The sequence below is a fragment of the Pseudomicrostroma glucosiphilum genome (assembly GCF_003144135.1).
Source record: "Pseudomicrostroma glucosiphilum strain MCA 4718 unplaced genomic scaffold BCV69scaffold_2, whole genome shotgun sequence".
NCBI lineage: Eukaryota > Fungi > Basidiomycota > Exobasidiomycetes > Microstromatales > Microstromataceae > Microstroma > Microstroma glucosiphilum.
In genome coordinates, this window is record NW_020289914.1 from 80646 (window position 1) to 99167 (window position 18522).

Genomic DNA, 18522 nt, shown 5'->3' on the forward strand with positions numbered 1-18522 from the left:
GACACTCTTCCTGCTGCTGACGTCTCTATGCTGCTCACTCCAAGACCATGTCGCTGCCCAGCTTTGATATCAGGAACCGTCAGCAGGCCAATGACTCTGAGCATGATGGCGAGGATGAAGACAATGGTCTCATCGCAAGGTCCACAGCTCGAAGTCGCCAGCGAGGCGCAGCAGCCGCCCCCTCATCGACCTGGCAAGGTGCTCTGGGTCTCCATCCCCGCGTCTCGGTGCTCAGCCTCTGTGCACTGCTGATACACTTTTCATCCTCAATTCTCTTTCTGGTATTTCTGAACTCACTCCAGCCATTCTACATTGCCCAGCTCCAAGACACGCCTTCACGCGGCAGCAGTGATGAGCTCCCCTCTCTGCGCATCGGGCTCCTCACCGGCAAGCTGGCATTCTCCGATGAGCTCGCCAGCATATTCCTCGTGCTTCTCTGGGGCGCCCTGAGTGATCGATTGGGGATACATATAGTTGCTTCTGTGGGTTACTGTCTCATTTCGCTGGGACTGGTCAGCTATGCCCTCGCCAGGAAACCTTGGCCTGACTTGCTATGGGCCAGATTGATCTTTGCCGGCGGGGGAAGCGCGGTCACTGCGATGCTCACGGGTGAGTAGAGAAAACACAGCATAAGACAACGAAAGCCTCAACAGATCACAACTGACCACGCACCCCTCATCTGTGGCCTTCCTGCCTCAGCGAGTCTGGCGACGTTCTCAAGCGGCGACTCGGGTCCGACTGATGCTTCGAACAGGGTAACAGGCGCCCCATCGGACGACGAGGCAGACGCTCCTCGCTCAGCCTCTCAATCGCAGCAGGCAACCGAGGCTACACCCCTGCTGGATCCTAGCAATGGGACTTTGGCTCCTCCTTCCACCAAGCCGAGGCACGGTCGTTTGGCCTCCCTCGCTGGGCTCTTCACCGGCCTAGGCGCAATTGTTGCCGTCTTTCTTCTGCTTCCCCTGCCCGTCCGTCTTGCCTCTCTGCACGAAGCCGAGCGTGACGGGAGCGGCACAGGAGGTCCAGACGACCCCTTTGTGCAGCAAGGTACCCGTGAGGCCTTTCTGATCGTCGCCTGCCTGGCCCTCTTCTCTGCCGCCTCTGTGGCTGTTGGACTGCGGCACCCTGACAAGGTAGAGAGCAAGAGGAAGAGAGCAGCCAACAGACAGCGCTTGTCCAGGACTACCTCTGGAGATAGTGTGGCGCAAGAAGACGATGGACAAGAGGAAGTTTCAGGGACCAGAGAGCCCGGTCAGCTCCCCTCGCGTCTGTCAGCCCGTCAAGCGAGGAGAGAGCGTCTGCGTGACCGTATGCAGGCTGGTAGAGGATCGAGCTCGCCTTGGGCTGTACTGCACCGAGGACTTTCCGTCGTTACTGCCACCATAGTGGATGTTGGTGCACGATCCCTGGACGGTTTCAGACTGGCGGGCAGGGACAAGACGGGTCGTGTTGTATTGGCTTACCTCGGGGGCGCTTTGGCCAGAGGCGTAACGATTGGCAGCAGTAAGTTCGATCCGGAGAGGGAGGTACTTGCCGGACCCTGTCACCTCCTTTACTGAGCGTGCTTGCCACTCTCCCTTTGCTCCCAACGACCCACCCAGCCGTCTTCCTCCCCCTCCTCATCTCCCACTACTTCTACACGACCAACCCAGCTCTCTGTCCTCCCCCCTCGACAGGCACAGGCACTCCCTCTCTCCCACCTTCAGAATTAAAGCGTACCTGCAAACAAGCCTATACCCTAACCTCTGCCCAGTCAGGCGTACTACAGACTGTCGCTCTGGTCCTTGCACCCTTTGTGGGATTGGCAAGTGATGCGCTAGGCGCAGAGACGGTTCTTGGCGCGGGAGCCTTTTTGGGATTGGGAGCGCTCCTGGTCTATGGTGTGGGACTGCCAGGAGAGGGAGACCCAAGAGTGCCTAGGGCTTGGATTGCGGCCTGTATTCTGGGCGTGGTGAGTATAGAAGTAGCAAGAGGTGGGACTCTAGAGAGAGAGAAGAGAGAAGAATGAAGATTGCTGACCTTCTGTATCATGCTTCCAATCCTCTCCTCATCCTCCTCAGACGCAAATAACCTCCATCATAACCTCCCTCTCTCTAATCGCCTCTCTCAAATCCTCTTCTACCAACCACTTAAACTCCCCACGCTCAGGCGCCCTAGCAGGAGCCTACTCCTCAAGCGGTGCCCTCTCCATCCTCCTCCTCTCCTCAGTGGGCGGTTGGCTCTTCGACTTGAGGCCAGCAGCACCTTTCCTCCTGTTGGGAGGACTGGCGGGGTTGGTGGGGGTTGTGGCGGCTGGGGTGGGGTTGCTGGGGTTGAAGAGGAGGGGGAGAGGGGTGTTAGGAGGAGGAGAGGGAGAGGGAGAGGGGGAGGGGCGAGAGGTGTAAGGTAAGGTGGGGAGGGCCCGACGATAAATGGCGAGGGATAAAAGAGGCAGACAAGTTCACTTCAACGGTCCAATACTCAGCCATGCTCAATGCAGAATCAAAGCAAAGCAGAGCAATGGAAATGAAATTTCAACAGTGCCTGCCGTACACAAAGGGCCACAAAGACCTCCATTTGTATCTCGCTTACATGGCAGCAGCAGAAGAAGGAGACCCTACGCCCGTTGCATGCCCGACGAGGGGAGCAGCTGCAGTAGACTGAGAGGTTCCTGATCCGTACGCTTGACTCTGACTCTGACTCTGACTCTGACTCTGGCTCTGGCTCTGGCTTTGTGAGATGGCAGGCTCACCAAGAGGGCCACCACTGCCGCCGCTGGGAGTGTTGACGGAGGAGGCGACGTGCTGATTCGAGGGAATATGGAAGCCCGTTGTGGTGCTTGAGGCAGAGGCAGGAGCGGGAGCAGGCGGAGAGGATAGCCGGTTTACCGCTTGTTGTTGTTGTGGTGGTGGTGGTGGTGGTGGTTGTCCGGCGGCAATTCCAGCCGGTCCACCCTGAAGTTGGGTCTGAATTTGAGATTGACCTTGACCTTGACCTTGACCTTGCATGCCTGAGGGCCCTGTTCCCCCTCCTGTAACCCTCCCTGCCAGAGCACCGCTACCGCCTCCGCTACCAATTGCACTCGTACCCGCACTGACGCTCGATGCGCCCCTCGTGCGTGTGAGCAGGGCATGCAATGCCGAAAGCCACTTGATCTCTTCCTCCTCCGAGGGAGCACAGAGGAGGAATGTGCGCTTGGGGGTGATGATCTTGAAGGAGTTTTCGGTACGCTTTTTCCCCGCGTCAGAGGAGGATGCCATTGATCCTGCGCCGGGTACACTACCACCTCCGCCAATACCGCCAGTTGCGGGGGCTAGGCCACCGGATCCACCGCCTGCGCCGGCGTTGGCGCCGCTGCCGCTGCCGCCAGGATGGCTGTTGTTGCTGCCACCACCACCGAGGCTGGCTGCACCCGTGCTGAGACTGTTGAGATTCGATGCAACGGCAGCTACTACGCTCTGGCGTCGTTCTGGCTTGCTTGTGGAGGAAGAGCCTTCACCTCCGTCCTGTTGCCCACCAGCGGATCCCTCGCCGCCACCGCCACCGCCGCCGCCATAGCTATGCCCAGCCAGGGCATTAAAGCTGAATCCGCCTCCTCCACCAGTCAGTGGCGAGCCAAACCCGCCTCCCGGGCTTCCAGGTGTAGTTGCCTTCTTTGTCGTGTACTCAATGGCATCCAGTATAGAGGTGAGAGGAATTTGCCGATGGGCCTTGCCGTCCATGTGGCTGCGCGTGTACATGAGCTGCGAGGCCGTCAGGACGAACCAACGTTTCCTCCAGTGCTTGCGCCGGTTGGATTGCTTCATCAGGTAGCCTTGTATGATGACTCGATTCGGATCGCGCAGGAGGGCGTCACCTTGTGGTTGTGACTGGGATTGCGACTGCGAGTAAGACTGGATCGGCGTTGGCTGCGAAGCTTGAGACTGTGTAGGCGTTGCTTGTGCCGACAATGGGTCCCCACCACCTCCTTGTTGGGCCGAGGACCGCATCGGCAAGGGCATGGCTTGGTCCAGCTGCTCGTTATTGTCCTCGTCTTCTTCTTCCGAAGAACTCAACACTGCTGCGCTACTGCTTTGATAACTCCCGACACCCTCCCCGATAGCTCCCTCCGCGCCGCTGCTGCCGACGGAGATATCGCGTCCTCTGGAGCTGTGACCTCGTGTAGGAAGACCACGCCTGGGAGGCGAATTAGTCCCCCTGGGGTTTGCAGACCCGCCCTCACTCAGCTCCGAGCCGGACCAATGCTGGTGCATGTTCGTCTCTCGTCCAGGGCTGCTGCCCAGCGAGAGGCCAGCTGAGCTGGCGTAGCTCATGCCGTAGCGATCCGCACCAGTGTCACTGTCGGTCGTCGCTGTCAAGGGGCTGAAAGCATCCGAGCCAGCGGCAAAGGAGCCACCAGTTGCACTGCTACCAGGAGCACCGCCGCCACTGATAGCTCTAGGCTGGGCAGGTGCGACGTATAACCCTTTGCCTGGGATGTTGATGCTGATAGGTGGGCCAGTGGGACTAGTGGCAGCGGCGGCGGCGCTTGCTGCTCTCTCGGCTGCTGCCTGTGAGGAGGAGCGACTGCGTTCCCGGTTGGGCCTAACGGTGGATGATGATGCCATGCTGTCGGTCGTCGGTTGCACAGGCTGAGGAGCGCTCATCCTCAAATCCTCCATTTCTTGCGACAGTGAGTTCCGGTGAGAGATCTGAGCCTTGACATGGTTCAGCGCTTGGATCCAATCGTGGGATTCGGCAGGCGTAGACGCCTTGACATAGTAAGCCCTCTTGGGCGTCACAATACCAAAGGTGTTGTCTTGCTTTTTGACCTCGATTGCAGCGACTGTATGCACTTCCGACATGTCGATGAAACGAAGTAGTTGATACTCCTTTTCGTTCTTGTAGTAGCAGAGCTTGGAGGATCGCAGGACGAACCATCTCTTTTTCCAGTTCTACAACATCCGAATGAGTGGCAGATTCAGTATGGAAGGCTCGGACAAGTCGTCCCGATCTGTACGAACTCACCTTCCTCTTCTCGCCCTTCTTCCATAGATACCCAGACTTGACCGTCACTTCAGTGAGCATCGAATTCCCCTCTCCTCCCATCACACCACCAGCTCTCTGTAGTCCACTCTGTCCCACTCCTTCATAATATTCCTCATCATCCTCATCCTCTCCTTCATCTTCCTCATCATACTCATCACTCCTCTGCCGCGCTGTTTGTGCCTGCGCCTGCTGAACCCCCGTAGAAGGGAAAGAAGCTCCTTCTCGTGAGCTGGTGAGGGTGGTCCTTCTGATGGGCGCTTGGCGATGCTCCGATGTCTGACGCTGGAGTTGCGGTGTGGTGGACGAAGAGGAAGCGGAGGAGGCACCGCCTCCTGGGGCAAAGGACGTCGACGAGGCAGGTGCCAGGGACGTCATCCTGGAAGTCGTCCCGGACTGATTGAGGCGTGTGACAGGAGTGGGCTGGATAGAGAAGTCCTGGAGAGTGAAGCGAGTTTAGTGATCTAGCAGTAGCCACTACTGCTCTTGACACAGTGTACAGAAAGTCTAGTAGCGATCACGGGTTTTCGTCCTCAAGAGGGAAGTGTCCCGTCTTCTAGTTCGACCTATGCGATGGATGCTTGAGATCCTCTAACGCCTGCCAGAGCCTGGTAGAGTGTAGAGCAACACAGCAGGCCTAGCTGAGACGACGAGTGGTACAATGCAGGTAGACTCCGCAACCAGCGTGTATGCGGTACGTAGAAGGGTGAGAGGATGGGGCAAAGGGAGAGGAAAGGAACGGGAGAGGAGAGGAAAGCGGCTAAAGGGGAGTGGAGCGAGAGAGGCGAGGAGTGGATGGTGGGGTAGAAGTCCTTGGCCCACGCAGGCGAGCAGCAGCCGAGGAGGGGGGGGACGCCCGACGCCCGACTCCGAGGCGGAGAACACAAGGCGGGGTTGCGCATCCCATCACAGCGTCACGCCGTACGCACGCACGCCCACGCCCAGCTCGCTCCACCTGGGTCATCAGCAGAGCAGAGCAGAGCAGACAGGGCTGAGCTAGACTCAAGGAAACACTTTACATTGGAGCCCGTACGATGCCGAGAGAGCAGCAGAGACGACACTGATGACTGCTCCTCCTCTCTCCTCCTCCTCCTCCTCCTCCACCACCACCACACTACCAACTCTCACTTCTCACTCCTCTCCACCAACACCCAATGGCACCTCGATGCTGACAAAGGGCAGCAGTTCCTCTTCTAGCAACGATGCATACTCTCCCGGCACTTCTCCATTGCCACTGTCCTTGGCCTTGCCCTTTCCATTCTGCTTCTTCGACCTGGTGGAACGACCTTCGAGTGAGGCAAAGTAGGACGACAGGGCCGTTGTTAGACCCTTGACCTTCTTTGGGTTGGGCTGCAAGAGGGTAATGCAATAGGCAGGCAGAGCGAGGAGCGGATCAGTGTGTGCCTCTAGTACAATGACGGCACTGCTCCTTCGCTACGCCCTGTACTCACCTTGATCGCCACGGCATAATAATCAGCAGGCAGACCATAGCGCAGCACCGACTCGACGAAGAGCCGCACCAGCTTGATGTGCACCAGCACCTGGTAGCACTCTGAGAAGTTTGTCCTTGAGAGGCGAAGCAATTCTGACCAGAGCTCCTTTTCTGATGTACCCGCATCGTCCAGCTCCTGCCTCGACTTCTCAACCACATCGTCCTCCCATCGGAATTCGCGCACCTGGAACCTACTCTCCCTGGCCTTTTGAGCAAATTCATCCTTGACCTTCTTGAACACAGTCACATTGAACAACGCATATTCGTCGTCCTCTGAGAGCTTCTTGCTTGAGCGGGGAACAACGAGCTGCGTGAGCCTCTCGTACTTTGTCAGCCACTCCTTGACATTGTTCCTAGGTACGGCCACCAGTAGCGTTTCGAGGAACTCCGAGTCACCAGAGACAAAGTCATCCTTGTGCACCACATCGGCAAGGGAGCGTACCGAGAGGTTTCCCGTCTTCTTGCGCTGCAGTTGCTGCAATTGACCCTTTGCGACATTGTAATTCTGCAGCTTCTGCTTCATCACTCCGTCGATGGATTGCACCTCTCTCTCGAGGCCAGCGACGAGATCAGGCAGATCTTGCTCCACTCTGTACTTTCCTCCATTCCACGACCAGCCGCCGAGAACATAGTCATCTACAGTTCCCTCCTTGACCAACGTGTGCTGGGCGAGCTGTGCAGGATCGTCGTTGAGCAGGCTTGAGAGCGTCTCCCTGATCTTTCCGAGGATAGCCTGGGCTGAAGCATCTGACTTGGGCAGGGTCTCAGAGAGGTTGATAAGCGATGCCAATGTTCCTACTCGCAAGGGTGGGAGATCGATGGGTGGAGAGATGCACGAGGGGACAATGCCCGAGGAGGAACCGGAGGAGTTGAGGAGTGTGTGAGTCACCTGGGAGTGGAGCTCGTGAGGACCTGAGCCCTCCAGAGGGGCCGAGATGAGCCAGTAGCTGTTCGGCGAGGGCATGGTGAGGGGCCTCTAGGAGTAATCGACGATGCGGGATGTGGAGATGTAGGGGCGGGGAGGGACCGTGGACTGTATTACGATGCGCAGAGAGATATCTGCGAGCTAAGTGACACTGCCGCCTAGCGTGTCTTTGGTCGAATGGTATGTCCCGAGTAGGCTGACTGCTGACTTGTATGGTATCGGGGGGATCTCAGAAGGAGTGCGGGGCTGAGGTGATGGTTGAAACGAGTGGCCTGGCAATCTGGACCGATCCTCGCCTGCCCCGTCGGACGGACCTCCTCGCGCGGAGCCGTGGCTGCAGTGGAGCAACGCCTGTGCTTCCGCACTTCCTCCCTACCTCAGCTTGTTCGTACGCATTCACAGTAGCGGCAAGAAGGACCGAGCTCAACTTCGAGGAGCTGGAAGCAGAAAGATTCAGCATTGTGCCGCAGGGAGCTCAGTCTCCGTCACTATGAAGTGAGTACTGTAACTTCAACACGAGCTCACCAAGTCTACCCTCCCGCTCACCCGCTCACCACCCACCCTCTTTCCTCCCTCAGCAACGTCCGCTCCATTACCGCTCTCAACGACTACGAGCTCCAGCGCATCGCCCGCGACCCTGCCGCCTCCTCTTCCAAGGGCTCTTGGCATGACGAGTACAGAGACTCGGCCGTGGTCTTTGTCGGTGGTCTCGACTCGGCATTGACCGAAGGAGATGTGATCACAATCTTCTCTCAGTACGGCGAGGTGCTGGATATCAATCTTCCCAAGTGGGCTCAACCCCGACCTGAGGGACAGGGGCAGGGACAGGGACAGAGCGAGAGGGAGAGGGCAGAAGCGCAAGCTCGAGTTGGCAAGAGGAGGGGATTTGGTTTCCTCCTCTACGAGGATCAGAGGAGCACGATTCTCGCCGTGGACAATCTCAATGGTGCTCAGGTCCTGGGCAGAACACTCAGGGTGGATCACGTCAAGGATTACCGACAACTTGAAAAGGATGAAGCGACGGGGAAGATGAGGGAGGCAGAGGAGAGGAGGCTCAATGCCCAGCCCGTCCTTGAAGGAGCCTTGCCGAAGGGTGCCGATGGCGGCAGAGGAGAGGGTGATGACAGCTCAGCGGGCTCGGCATCGCCCGCCCCCTCCATCGACCTGGAGGACCCAATGGCATCATACTTTGCCCACCAAAAGAAGTCGGGCAAGAAGAGGACCAAAGCGGTGGAAGATGCTGAAAAGGCCGCCAAGAAGGCGAGGAAGGAAGAGAGGGCTAGGATCAGGGAGCAGAGGGAACAGAGGAAGCGAGAGGGTGACAGAGCCAAGATGGGGCGGGACGATGATGGTACTGAGCGCAGCTCTTCCAGGAGATCAGAACAAAGGGAAAGTAGTCGTAGGAGCCTCAGTCCGAGAAGAAGAGACTACGATGAGAGGGAGGATCGTTACCGGTCACACGAGAGAGTAGATCGATCGAGGTACAGAGAGGGTCGAGATGACAGGCGGTATGACAACCGCTACAAGGACAATGACTACGATCGTGCACGGAGAGATGATCACAGACGATAAGCTAAAGCTACAACGCAATGTATTGAACACCATCTACATCTGGCCTCGCCAGGAAAAGGACCGAGCAAGTCTCTCAACTCATATACCTGAAATGCACATTCTCCCTATCCGTCATGTCCTTGAAAGCAGCCGCGTCCTTCTCCCTCGCCACATCCTCATCGGTCCAACCCTTCTCCTCCCTGAGTTGCGCTAGCTGACGATTCTTTCTGCGCTGCTCATAGGCAGTGTAGAAGCGGAGGGCAATGCAGAGGCAGATTGCGATGATGAGACAGATCATTACGGCGGTCTTGCCTGGGACGTACGCAGGGGCGGTTGGGGCGGTGAAGACGTAGGAGCCTGTAGTAGACAAGGGAATTATCCAAGGTTGAGCAGAGGTTCACTACCTTTCTCAGTCAACGATGTGGCTCTTTCCAACTCACCAATGATGTTTCCTACAGAAAAGACGAACATATTCGTGAAAGTCGCCACCTGCTTCTTGGACGTTCCACCCATGTTCGTTGCCAGCCAGGCATACACCAGGGAAAGGGCGCTTCCAAAGGTCTGGATGATGATAGTGGCAAAGATGGCTGTGGGACGATGGTGCTTCGCATCGGTTCCCAGACCGACTAGGATGGCTAGACCGATGACGGCGGGGACGATGCAGATGATGGCGGGGAGGATCCGCTCGGAGGTGCGGTCAGAGAGGATGGAGATACCGATTGTGCTGTACAGTCAGAGGGATGAGGGCTTGTCAGATGTCTACTCAGCTTAGAAGGCAGCACTGACCTAGAGACAGCTCACTCACAAGCAACTGGCGACGAAACCGCCTGGGATACTCAGCAGCAGCGTCTGACGACTGGTGTAGCCAAATTGCTTGATGATCAGACTGCTGAAGGAGCTAAGGGCTCCATTTGGCACAGAGGAGAAGAGCGTAAAGGCAAGAGCCAGATACAGCTTGGGATCCGTAACCGCATCCTGATAGAGAGGGGGGGATTGGTGACGATGAGAAGAGGAGAGAATCAGTCAGAAGTCCCATACAGCTTCCCTCGAGCGCGCATCACCACTCACCTTGATCTGATACAACTTCCATCCCTTGACGACCGTTCCGGAGCTATTGTCTCGAATCCTCTCTAGGGCCACTCGCTTCTCCCTATCGTCGAGGAATCGAGCATGCGCAGGTGAGGCAGGTAGGAAGAGGATGACACAGACGCCCACGACGAAGGCGGCAGCTCCAAAGACGATGTAAAGGAGCTTCCATGCGGAGCCCGTACCTCCTAGACCTGCACCCGAGTAATAGGTCGTGCCTACGATAACAAAATACATTGTCGGGCTGTATCAGTATCTCTGTTCTGTGTCTCTCCAGCCGCTGTCCTACTCACCAAAGGCAACTAGTGGTCCAAACATCTGCGTCAAGCCATTGCACATGTAGAAACTTGCGATCCGTGAAGCCTGCTCGCGCTTGGGGTAAAAGGCGGCAACGGTGGTGATGAGAGTGGGTGCGACAACGCTCTCAAAGGCACCGAGTAAGAAGCGCAGCGCAAAGAAGGGTGCGAAGCGCGCTGCGGTGATTTAAGTTGAGAGGGAGAGGCGACGTGTGAGCACGGATGAAGTAGTGAGATCAGTTGACTGTGGCGCGACACTCACGAGCAGCAGCGTGACAGGCTAGCACAATCGACCAGAGGACGACGTTGCACCCGAGGTAGATTGTCGGGTTGAACTTTCGTGCAAAGTACGTCTGGATGTACACACAAGCCAAGAAGCCATAGTAGAAGGCAGCGCTGACTTGGTTGTAGTGTGTGCCGGTGATGGGCAGGCCGGTGATACTGTAGAGAATGGGAGTGAGCGGTGAGATACGACAGCAGGCGTCAGGAACAAGGTTCGAAGTATGCCTCGCTGTTGCTCTTCTTGTGTCCTCACCTGGCATAGTTGAGCAATGTCTTGTCCAGAAATTGCGAAAAGTAGCTACGAGCGTCGTGCAAAAGTGGCACAGGTCATCTCATCAGCTCAGAGCTCAGTACTTTCGCACCTTTAGATTCAATCCACTCACACAGAAGCCAAGATGGGCAGGACGATCATATCGCACTTTCGCCTAACCCTCTTCTCCTCCTCTTCAGTATAGGAAACGGCTACATCTCCCGCCAAGGTGTATGCCTCATCAACATTCTCATTGCTGTCAGCTTTGCGAATCAGAACTTCGCCATTGCCTTCGGTCTGCGAGGGAGTGGTAGAGTCGGGGAGGTAAGGGTGGAGAGAGACTTCGCCTTTGCCTTCTTCCTCGGAGGGAAGGAGTTCGCTTTTGGTTGGAGAAGGGGGGCTCATGATGATCGCCAGAGGATTGGAAGCGAGCTCAAGGGGAGTGAGTGAAGAGGAGGGAGAGAGGTGGACTCAACGACTTGCTCTGGCAGGCCCAACCCTGGTCCCCTTCCCGACTCTTATAAGTAAGTCCAAAGCCCCGGTACCATACCGACATATCCGAGCCTTCCCTCCCTCTCTGCCGGCGCCAAACCTAGTCTGGTGAAGTCTAATCAGCCGGTCAAAGAGAGTACCAATGTGCAGATCTGATCTTTCGCCTTTCCCATGCTCCCCCGCCACTTCGCCTATCTCTCCCTCGACCCTAAAACGGGGTTGAAGATAGGCAGGCCTTGCAGCCTACGGGAACATGTACAGTCAGCCTCGGCTATCTCTCCAGATGAAAGCGAGATGCCGTTCCCTTTCTGCTCCTGTCCTTTCCTGTCCGTCTGTCAGCAGCATGCCCGGAGCGCATTCACCCCATCCGACCAGGCACGACTGCTGACCCCTTTCCCCGCCCTTTTCCCTTCTCTACCTCTGCCGATACCCCTTCCTCGCTTACTTTCAACATTGCAAATGCGATGCCAATTCAATTGAGCATGACTGGACTTGGCATAAGCCAGCACGGCATCTACGGCGCGAACGCCGAGGCTGAGACCGAGCGAAGGCAGGCAGGCAGGCAGGGAGGGAAATTCCACTGCTAGGCTGGGTTGAGCTGAGAGATAGGCGCTACTCTAATGCGAGATAAGGCGAGCGCGTGAGGGGCACAAGTGGAGAAGGGAGCCGGGGGGAGCGGGGCCGATGAGGGCCGAAGGATGCCCGTCTACCTGTCTGCTTGACCTCCCTTTGACTGGACCTCTCAGGTCAGATCAGATCAGATCAGATCAGACCAGATCAGACATGAGAGATGGAGGGGGAAGGAGGAGGGCTGCGCAAGTATCCAGAGTCTAGATTGCAGCGTGCAGCGTGCAGAGAGGATGTAACAAGCAAGCAGGGCAGGCAGGCCTTAATCTCCACACACACACACACGGCACGCAGCACTCAGCACGTTAGATCTTGGTGAGCAGGCAACTCGATTCTCTCTGCGGACCGGACGGGGCAGGCTGTGCACGTGGTCGTTCCGAGGTCGGGGCCACAGAACAATTCATCGGTATTGGTTTCAATGACTTTTTGGTATCAGCGAGCGGGCGGACGGACGGGCAAAGCTCGAACATCAGATCCCCCACGATCCCCAGGATATCCACTTCCTCTGCTCTCTCTCTTTATCCTATCCTCTGAAGAACTTATTCTCCACAAAGGGCATCTTCTCCACCACTGCCTCTCTCCTCTTTCCCCTCACCTCGACCTCGAGCTTGGTTCCCCTCTTGTGGTATCCATTCTTGACATAGGCCATTGCGATGTTCTTCCCCAAGGTGGGGGAGGGGATGCCAGAGGTAATCATGCCGATGTATTCTGGCTGGTCAGAAGCGTAGAGGAGTGCGCCGCCTGGGGAATTGAAGAGTGAGAAAGGACCGGGGGGAGGGGTTCAGCAAGTGAGATTCTGTGGAGAGTAGCATGGGAGGCCCGCTGCTCACTCACCCCGGGCTGGAGCTCCTTCTACCACTACTCCTACCCTCCTCCGAGTAGGACCTTCTTTGATCTCCTTCAGAACCCTTTCCGAACCAATGAAGTCTCCCTTTTCTCTGCGGTCCTTGGCTGAAGAAGTGAAAGGAGGACAATGACTTCAGCCATGAGCATTGTCCTGAGCTAACTTCAAGGGTTTGGCCCCCATCTCCCACTCACCTACGACCCAGGTCAGTCCTCCTTCTGCTGGCCCCACAGTCTCGTCCAGATCATTGCCATACAGACACATCCCTGCCTCGAGTCTCAAGCTGTCTCGCGCAGCCAGACCGGCCAGCTCGACAGTGTCTTCGGCCAAGAGAGCTTCACTGACTTTCTCCGTCTCTTCTGGAGACACGGAGATCTCGAATCCGTCTTCTCCTGTATATCCTCCTCTGACAATGTGACAATTCGGCACACCAGCAACGGTGGCGTAGACGCTCTTACCGAATGTTAGCTTGGTGAGATCGGCATCGGTGTGTTTTGCAAGTGCCTCGACTGCCTTTGGTCCCTGGAGCGCAATTAGCCCCTGATCTTCCAGGATCGTGTGCTTCACTTCGCCCTTGCCTTGCTCCTTCCACTCTGCCAGCCTCTCCGCGATCCAAGCAAGGTCCTCACTACGCCTGCCAGCGTTGGTGACTACGTAAAACTTGTTGTCGGTGATCTTGGTGATGATGAGATCGTCGAGAATGCCTCCTCCAAAGTTCAGCAGCAAGCTTAGCGACCCCTGATGCTCTCCGAGCTTCTTGACACTCGATGGAGTGAGCCACTCGAGGAAGTCTCCAGCTCCAGGACCCTCAAAGTGGTGTTGTACCATGTGTGAGACGTCGAAGAGGCTGGCTGAGTTGCGGGTGTGGTGGTGAGAAGCTACCTGGCCCAGAGAAGAGTAGGATAGGGGCATGGAGTAGCCTCCAAAGGGTACGACCTTGCCTCCATGCTTCAAGTGGAAGTCGTAGAGGACAGTCTTGCGAGGTTCACCGGCGGCACCATCGGAGCGAGTGGATGTTGTTGCGGTGAAGGAGCGGTGGGAGGGGAAGCGGGATTTACTGGCAGACAGGAGTAGTGAGGGACGTGGAGAAACGTTGCTGCGAGGTATTGGCCTAGCAGAAGCCAGCAGAGGTGCTGCAGGCTGAGCTATGGCCCTGTTAGCGCTGATTGCCAGCCTATGAGCTCGCATGGTAGACCAGAATGTGCTTGGGGGAGCGAAGACGATGAGTGGTAGCAGGCAAAGGAGGCAAGAAAGCGTCGAAGCAAGAAACGGCGCCTGGTTCTTCTCTTCGTCCCCGCATTGACCACGCAGGCGGAGTGGGGCCACACAGGCAGGCAATCTACGCCCAGCCAAGGAGGCCACCCACACTGTGCCTGGCCACGCGCGCCAGCAGCCCCGCCTCGCACGCTTCCGTCGAGCCTTGTTGCTCGCCTACTCGCCTGCTTGCTCCTCTTTGCCTGCTTCTTCCTGATCATCCGACCGACTACAAGCCATCATCTCACATCATGGTGAGCTCAGATTCCTACACACGAACTCTGGTATATCTGTCACTCACTGACCACGCTCCGCATCCGCTCCAATTGCCCTCACAGTCAGAAGCAGCCTCGCCGCCCTCGTCCTCGGCTCTCGCCAATCGAAATGTAGGAGGTGTCCGGTAAGTGGGATAAAGACGGAAAGTGCCATGACTTCTCTCCCCCAGAGACAACACTCACTCGAGTCCACTGTATGGCATTTCTTCTCCTGCTGGTCCCGATTGACCCCTCCTGCCAGTCGCCGAGCCCAGGCCCCAAAGGATGTCTCTGCCAACCGGCCAAACTCGACTAGGGCTGCTGGAGCCGGAGGAAGCAGTAATACTATGCTTAGGATCTACACGGACGACAACAAGGGACTGAGCGTGTGAGTATCTTCCCCAAAGGCGACTGGGGTTGCAAAAGAATCAATCGGGAGGATCGGAAAAGGGGGAGGGGGGAGAGGGGGTATTCTAGAGGGGAGTGGACCTCGCAGCTACGAGGCAAGACCACTTCGAAAACAGACACCTGGGTTGTCGAAGCCTTATTCGTAGGCTTCAAGGCCTTGCCCATAGAGTCGTCCTTCCTTGGCTCATCAAAATGGATGAGTGGGACACATTGCTGCCGTGCGCTTCAAAGCGGATGGATAGAGAGGAGGGCGATGGCAATGGCAATGAGCATACGGACAAGGCTGTTCAGTGCTAGGAAGAGCTGCAGCATCTCCACCACGGCGATGTTGCGTATTATCTCGGGACAAGTAACCGATTACTGATGGATTGAACGTCCTACCTTCGCTTTTTACCCCTCGCAGCGACCCGGTGGTGGTACTCGTGCTGGCCATTTCCTTTGTCTTCTCAGTGGTGATGCTGCATATCATTGGCAAGTTGGCGAGGTGGTTCTACAAGTAGATATAGTGCGTTTGCATGAGAGGAGCCCCTGCCTTGGGCTAATGGGCGGGAAGCGCAGCTACCAGCTTGTATCAGATGATCACCCATATGCGTCTCCACGATGCATCAAAATCATATCCGTGTCACAATTGACCTCCGTGACTTGTTTTGCGCACACATCAGATTGGTCAAACGGTATTCGCGTTGTGATCTTCGATGCTCTCAACTGCTCGCACATGCTGATGGAGAGCACCATGAACAGTAAGGAGCGACTATATGCGCCTGCCTGGGTGTGGCTCGCCCTGCCCTGCCTGTGTGCGTGTGGCTGCCTGTGCCCGCCTGTGTGCAATGCCCCTGGGCGGGGCGGACGTGGTGTGGGACCGCGCGTTGGAGGTGGCTGGGCGAGGCGGCCTCGGATTGATCAGCTCTCCCGCCCGACAGCCGCCGCCTTTGCCTGATCCCCCTTGGCCACTCCTTCGTCGCCTATCATCATCCCGTCCACCTCACCCAACCTCCTACGGACACGGTCGAGACATTCCGAGTGCCCTCTCCACTCTTGCCAGGCATCGAAAGGCTTCAGCGCTCATTCGTTCGCTCGAGGGGTCAGCTGTATTAGCTCAGACTACACACCACTCCTTTCAGCCATCTCCCTCTCCGATTCATCTTCCTGAGCCTACCCCACATCGTCTCTCATCATGCTGCGCTCCCTCAACACTCTCCGGGCTGCATCGGCCGCCAAGCACAATGTTGCTTCTTCCTCGAGGTTGCCAGCACTGGTCGCATCTTCCTTCTCCACCTCGACCAAGGCTCTCCTCGCCACACCCGCACCCGATGGACCTCCCCAGAAGAAGATGGTCAAGCTGACCATCGATGGCAAGGAGGTAGAGGTAGAGCAAGGAACAGCACTCATTCAGGCTTGTGAGCAGGCAGGAGCTCAGATTCCAAGATTCTGCTACCATGAGCGTCTATTGATTGCAGGTGAGTAATCGGACATCTTTCACAGTCGCGTCGTGATAGTAGCCAGTCGCTGATAGCTTTGCCACATCTTACCGCACTTTACAGGAAACTGTCGAATGTGTCTGGTCGAGTCCAAAGGAGCACCAAAGCCAATCGCCTCCTGTGCGTGGCCTGTCCAGCCAGGCCAAGTCGTCACTACCAACTCGCCCCTCGTTGCCAAGGCTCGTGAGGGTGTGATGGAGTTCCTTCTAGCCAATCACCCCCTCGACTGCCCCATCTGCGATTGGGGAGGAGAGTGTGATCTGCAGGACCAGTCGATGAGGTATGGATCGGACCGTGGAAGGTTCCACGAGATGTCAGGCAAGCGGGCAGTGGAGGACAAGAACCTGGGACCACTCGTGAAGACGACCATGACGAGGTGCATTCACTGCACCCGCTGTGTCCGATTCGCAAACGACATTGCTGGAGTACAAGACCTGGGTACCTCTGGCCGTGGAAACGACCTGCAGATTGGAACATACGTGGCCAAGACGATCGACTCTGAGATGTCCGGAAACATGATCGACCTCTGCCCTGTCGGAGCTTTGACCTCGAAGCCCTACGCCTTCCACGCTCGACCTTGGGAGCTCAAGAAGAGCGAGTCCATCGACGTCTTGGACGCCGTTGGATCCAACATTCGAGTCGACTCGCGAGGTGTAGCTGTCATGCGAATCCTTCCCCGAACCAACGACGACGTCAACGAGGAGTGGATCAACGACAAGACCCGTTTCGCAGCTGACGGACTGAGGTATCAGCGTCTCACCACGCCCCTCATCAAGCAGGGTGATCGCTTCGTGCCCGCCTCGTGGCCAGAGGCACTTGCCACCGTCGCCGAGGGTCTCGAATCTTCTGGTGCCAAGGGCAACGAGATCAAGGGTGTTGTCGGTGCTCTCGCCGATGCCGAATCTATCGTTGCGCTTAAGGACCTCGTCAACCGACTTGGCTCTGACAACTTGACTGTCGATGCTCCCGCCGGTGACATGGCCCCCGTCTACGGACAGGACTTCCGAGCCAACTACAGCTTCAATTCGACGATCCCGAACATCGAAGAGGCTGACGCTCTGCTCCTGGTCGGAACCAACCCCCGTCACGAGGCTGCTATTGTCAACACTCGAATCCGCAAGGCTTACCTTCACCGCGAGCTCGATGTTGGCCTGATCGGTGAGAAGGTTGACCTGACCTACGACTACGCCCACGCTGGTACCGATGCCCAGGCTGTCAAGGACTTCGTCGCTGGCAAAGGTGACTTTGCCAAGCGATTTGCAAAGGCCAAGAACCCAATGATCATTGTCGGCTCAGCTGTTCCTGAGCACGTCGACGGCAAGTCGATTCTCGCCGATCTGGCCGGTCTTGTGGAGAAGAACAAGGACAAGTTCTTGACTGCCGACTACAATGGCTTCAACATCCTGCAGCGAACTGCCTCCAGGACTGCCGCCAATGACATTGGTATCGCACCTAGTGCCGAGGCTGCCAAGACCAGCCCCAAGTTCGTTTACCTGCTCAATTCCGACGACTTCTCTCCCGACTCGATACCTTCTGACGCCTTTGTGGTCTACCAAGGTCATCACGGTGACATCGGTGCTCAGTACGCCGATGTTGTCCTGCCAGGTGCTGCTTACACGGAGAAGTCGACGACCTTTGTCAATACCGAGGGCCGAACTCAGATTACTCGAGCTGCAGTTCCCCCTCCCGGAGCATCGCGTGAGGACTGGAAGATTCTGCGAGCCCTGTCCGAGGTGGTGAATGCTCCACTGCCGTACGAGGACCTGCTGGATCTGCGCGATCGTATGTACGAGATCTCCCCCACGCTGGTCAGGTACGACGTCGTCGAGCCCACAAGTGTCGCCAATGCCAATGCCTCGATTGCCCACCTCAAGACACTGGCAAAGGGCGCATCCCCCACTGGCGCACCACTGCTCAGGCCCATTACCAACTTCTACCAGACAGACGCAGTCTCCCGGGCTAGCCCAACAATGGCAAAGTGTGTCAAGGCATTTGTGGAGAGGGTGCCGATGGATGAGGTGGAGCCTCAGTCCGTCGTTACGATGGGGTGAGCGGAGGGCAGCTTCAGAGTTCCGAGCCGAGCGAAAACAAGGGTACGGAGATTGACATTCGGAGGCCAACGACCTTTCGGTGCCTTGCAATGGAGGAATGGCAGGAAAGGAAAAAGGAGAAGAAGGAGCCGCATGAATTGGCGCAGCGAACCAAAGGCCGGCCCGCCAAAGCACCGGCATCCTCACCCGGCTGCGACGCGGCTGCGAGATCGTACAATCTTGTCCTCC

General features: G+C 57.0%; 8 protein-coding genes across 8 annotated transcripts; 4 read left to right on the plus strand and 4 right to left on the minus strand.

The window, feature by feature from the left end:
* Positions 1–16: 16 nt before the first annotated feature.
* On the plus strand, positions 17–2493 carry BCV69DRAFT_93197 (hypothetical protein). Its single transcript, XM_025495645.1, has 5 exons — positions 17–609; positions 700–1503; positions 1602–1951; positions 2061–2178; positions 2379–2493. The coding sequence occupies exons 1-5, from the start codon at positions 48–50 to the stop codon at positions 2387–2389; spliced, it is 1845 nt and encodes a 614-aa protein (XP_025349806.1). The 5' UTR covers positions 17–47; the 3' UTR covers positions 2390–2493.
* On the minus strand, positions 2479–5476 carry BCV69DRAFT_93208 (PH domain-like protein). Its single transcript, XM_025495646.1, has 2 exons — positions 4987–5476; positions 2479–4913 (listed from the first exon to the last, which is right to left on the minus strand). Exons 1-2 carry the CDS (start codon positions 5380–5382, stop codon positions 2568–2570), a joined length of 2742 nt encoding a protein of 913 aa, XP_025349807.1. The 5' UTR covers positions 5383–5476; the 3' UTR covers positions 2479–2567.
* Positions 5477–5966: 490 nt separating this feature from the next.
* On the minus strand, positions 5967–7687 carry BCV69DRAFT_280244 (putative VMA5-H+-ATPase V1 domain 42 kd subunit, vacuolar). The gene is made up of 2 exons (XM_025491545.1): positions 6456–7687; positions 5967–6354 (listed from the first exon to the last, which is right to left on the minus strand). The coding sequence occupies exons 1-2, from the start codon at positions 7458–7460 to the stop codon at positions 6136–6138; spliced, it is 1224 nt and encodes a 407-aa protein (XP_025349808.1). The 5' UTR covers positions 7461–7687; the 3' UTR covers positions 5967–6135.
* A 224-nt stretch (positions 7688–7911) lies between these two features.
* On the plus strand, positions 7912–8993 carry BCV69DRAFT_296631 (RNA-binding domain-containing protein; the record flags this gene model as incomplete). The annotated part of the gene is made up of 2 exons (XM_025494023.1): positions 7912–7916; positions 8000–8993. The coding sequence occupies 2 exons, from the start codon at positions 7912–7914 to the stop codon at positions 8991–8993; spliced, it is 999 nt and encodes a 332-aa protein (XP_025349809.1).
* Positions 8994–9029: 36 nt separating this feature from the next.
* On the minus strand, positions 9030–11420 carry BCV69DRAFT_93284 (MFS general substrate transporter). The gene is made up of 8 exons (XM_025495647.1): positions 11020–11420; positions 10890–10934; positions 10617–10795; positions 10352–10531; positions 10041–10276; positions 9778–9947; positions 9413–9696; positions 9030–9329 (listed from the first exon to the last, which is right to left on the minus strand). The coding sequence occupies exons 1-8, from the start codon at positions 11289–11291 to the stop codon at positions 9067–9069; spliced, it is 1629 nt and encodes a 542-aa protein (XP_025349810.1). The 5' UTR covers positions 11292–11420; the 3' UTR covers positions 9030–9066.
* Positions 11421–12327: 907 nt separating this feature from the next.
* BCV69DRAFT_280247 (aminomethyltransferase) lies at positions 12328–14087 on the minus strand. The gene is made up of 3 exons (XM_025491546.1): positions 13044–14087; positions 12840–12956; positions 12328–12746 (listed from the first exon to the last, which is right to left on the minus strand). Exons 1-3 carry the CDS (start codon positions 14035–14037, stop codon positions 12529–12531), a joined length of 1329 nt encoding a protein of 442 aa, XP_025349811.1. The 5' UTR covers positions 14038–14087; the 3' UTR covers positions 12328–12528.
* A 227-nt stretch (positions 14088–14314) lies between these two features.
* BCV69DRAFT_280248 (Pre protein translocase Sec Sec61-beta subunit) lies at positions 14315–15331 on the plus strand. Its single transcript, XM_025491547.1, has 4 exons — positions 14315–14357; positions 14442–14503; positions 14620–14745; positions 15169–15331. The coding sequence occupies exons 1-4, from the start codon at positions 14355–14357 to the stop codon at positions 15263–15265; spliced, it is 288 nt and encodes a 95-aa protein (XP_025349812.1). The 5' UTR covers positions 14315–14354; the 3' UTR covers positions 15266–15331.
* Positions 15332–15939: 608 nt separating this feature from the next.
* On the plus strand, positions 15940–18294 carry BCV69DRAFT_245241 (putative NADH dehydrogenase 78K chain precursor; the record flags this gene model as incomplete). The annotated part of the gene is made up of 2 exons (XM_025490143.1): positions 15940–16222; positions 16307–18294. 2 exons carry the CDS (start codon positions 15940–15942, stop codon positions 18292–18294), a joined length of 2271 nt encoding a protein of 756 aa, XP_025349813.1.
* Between the last annotated feature and the right edge of the window lie 228 nt (positions 18295–18522).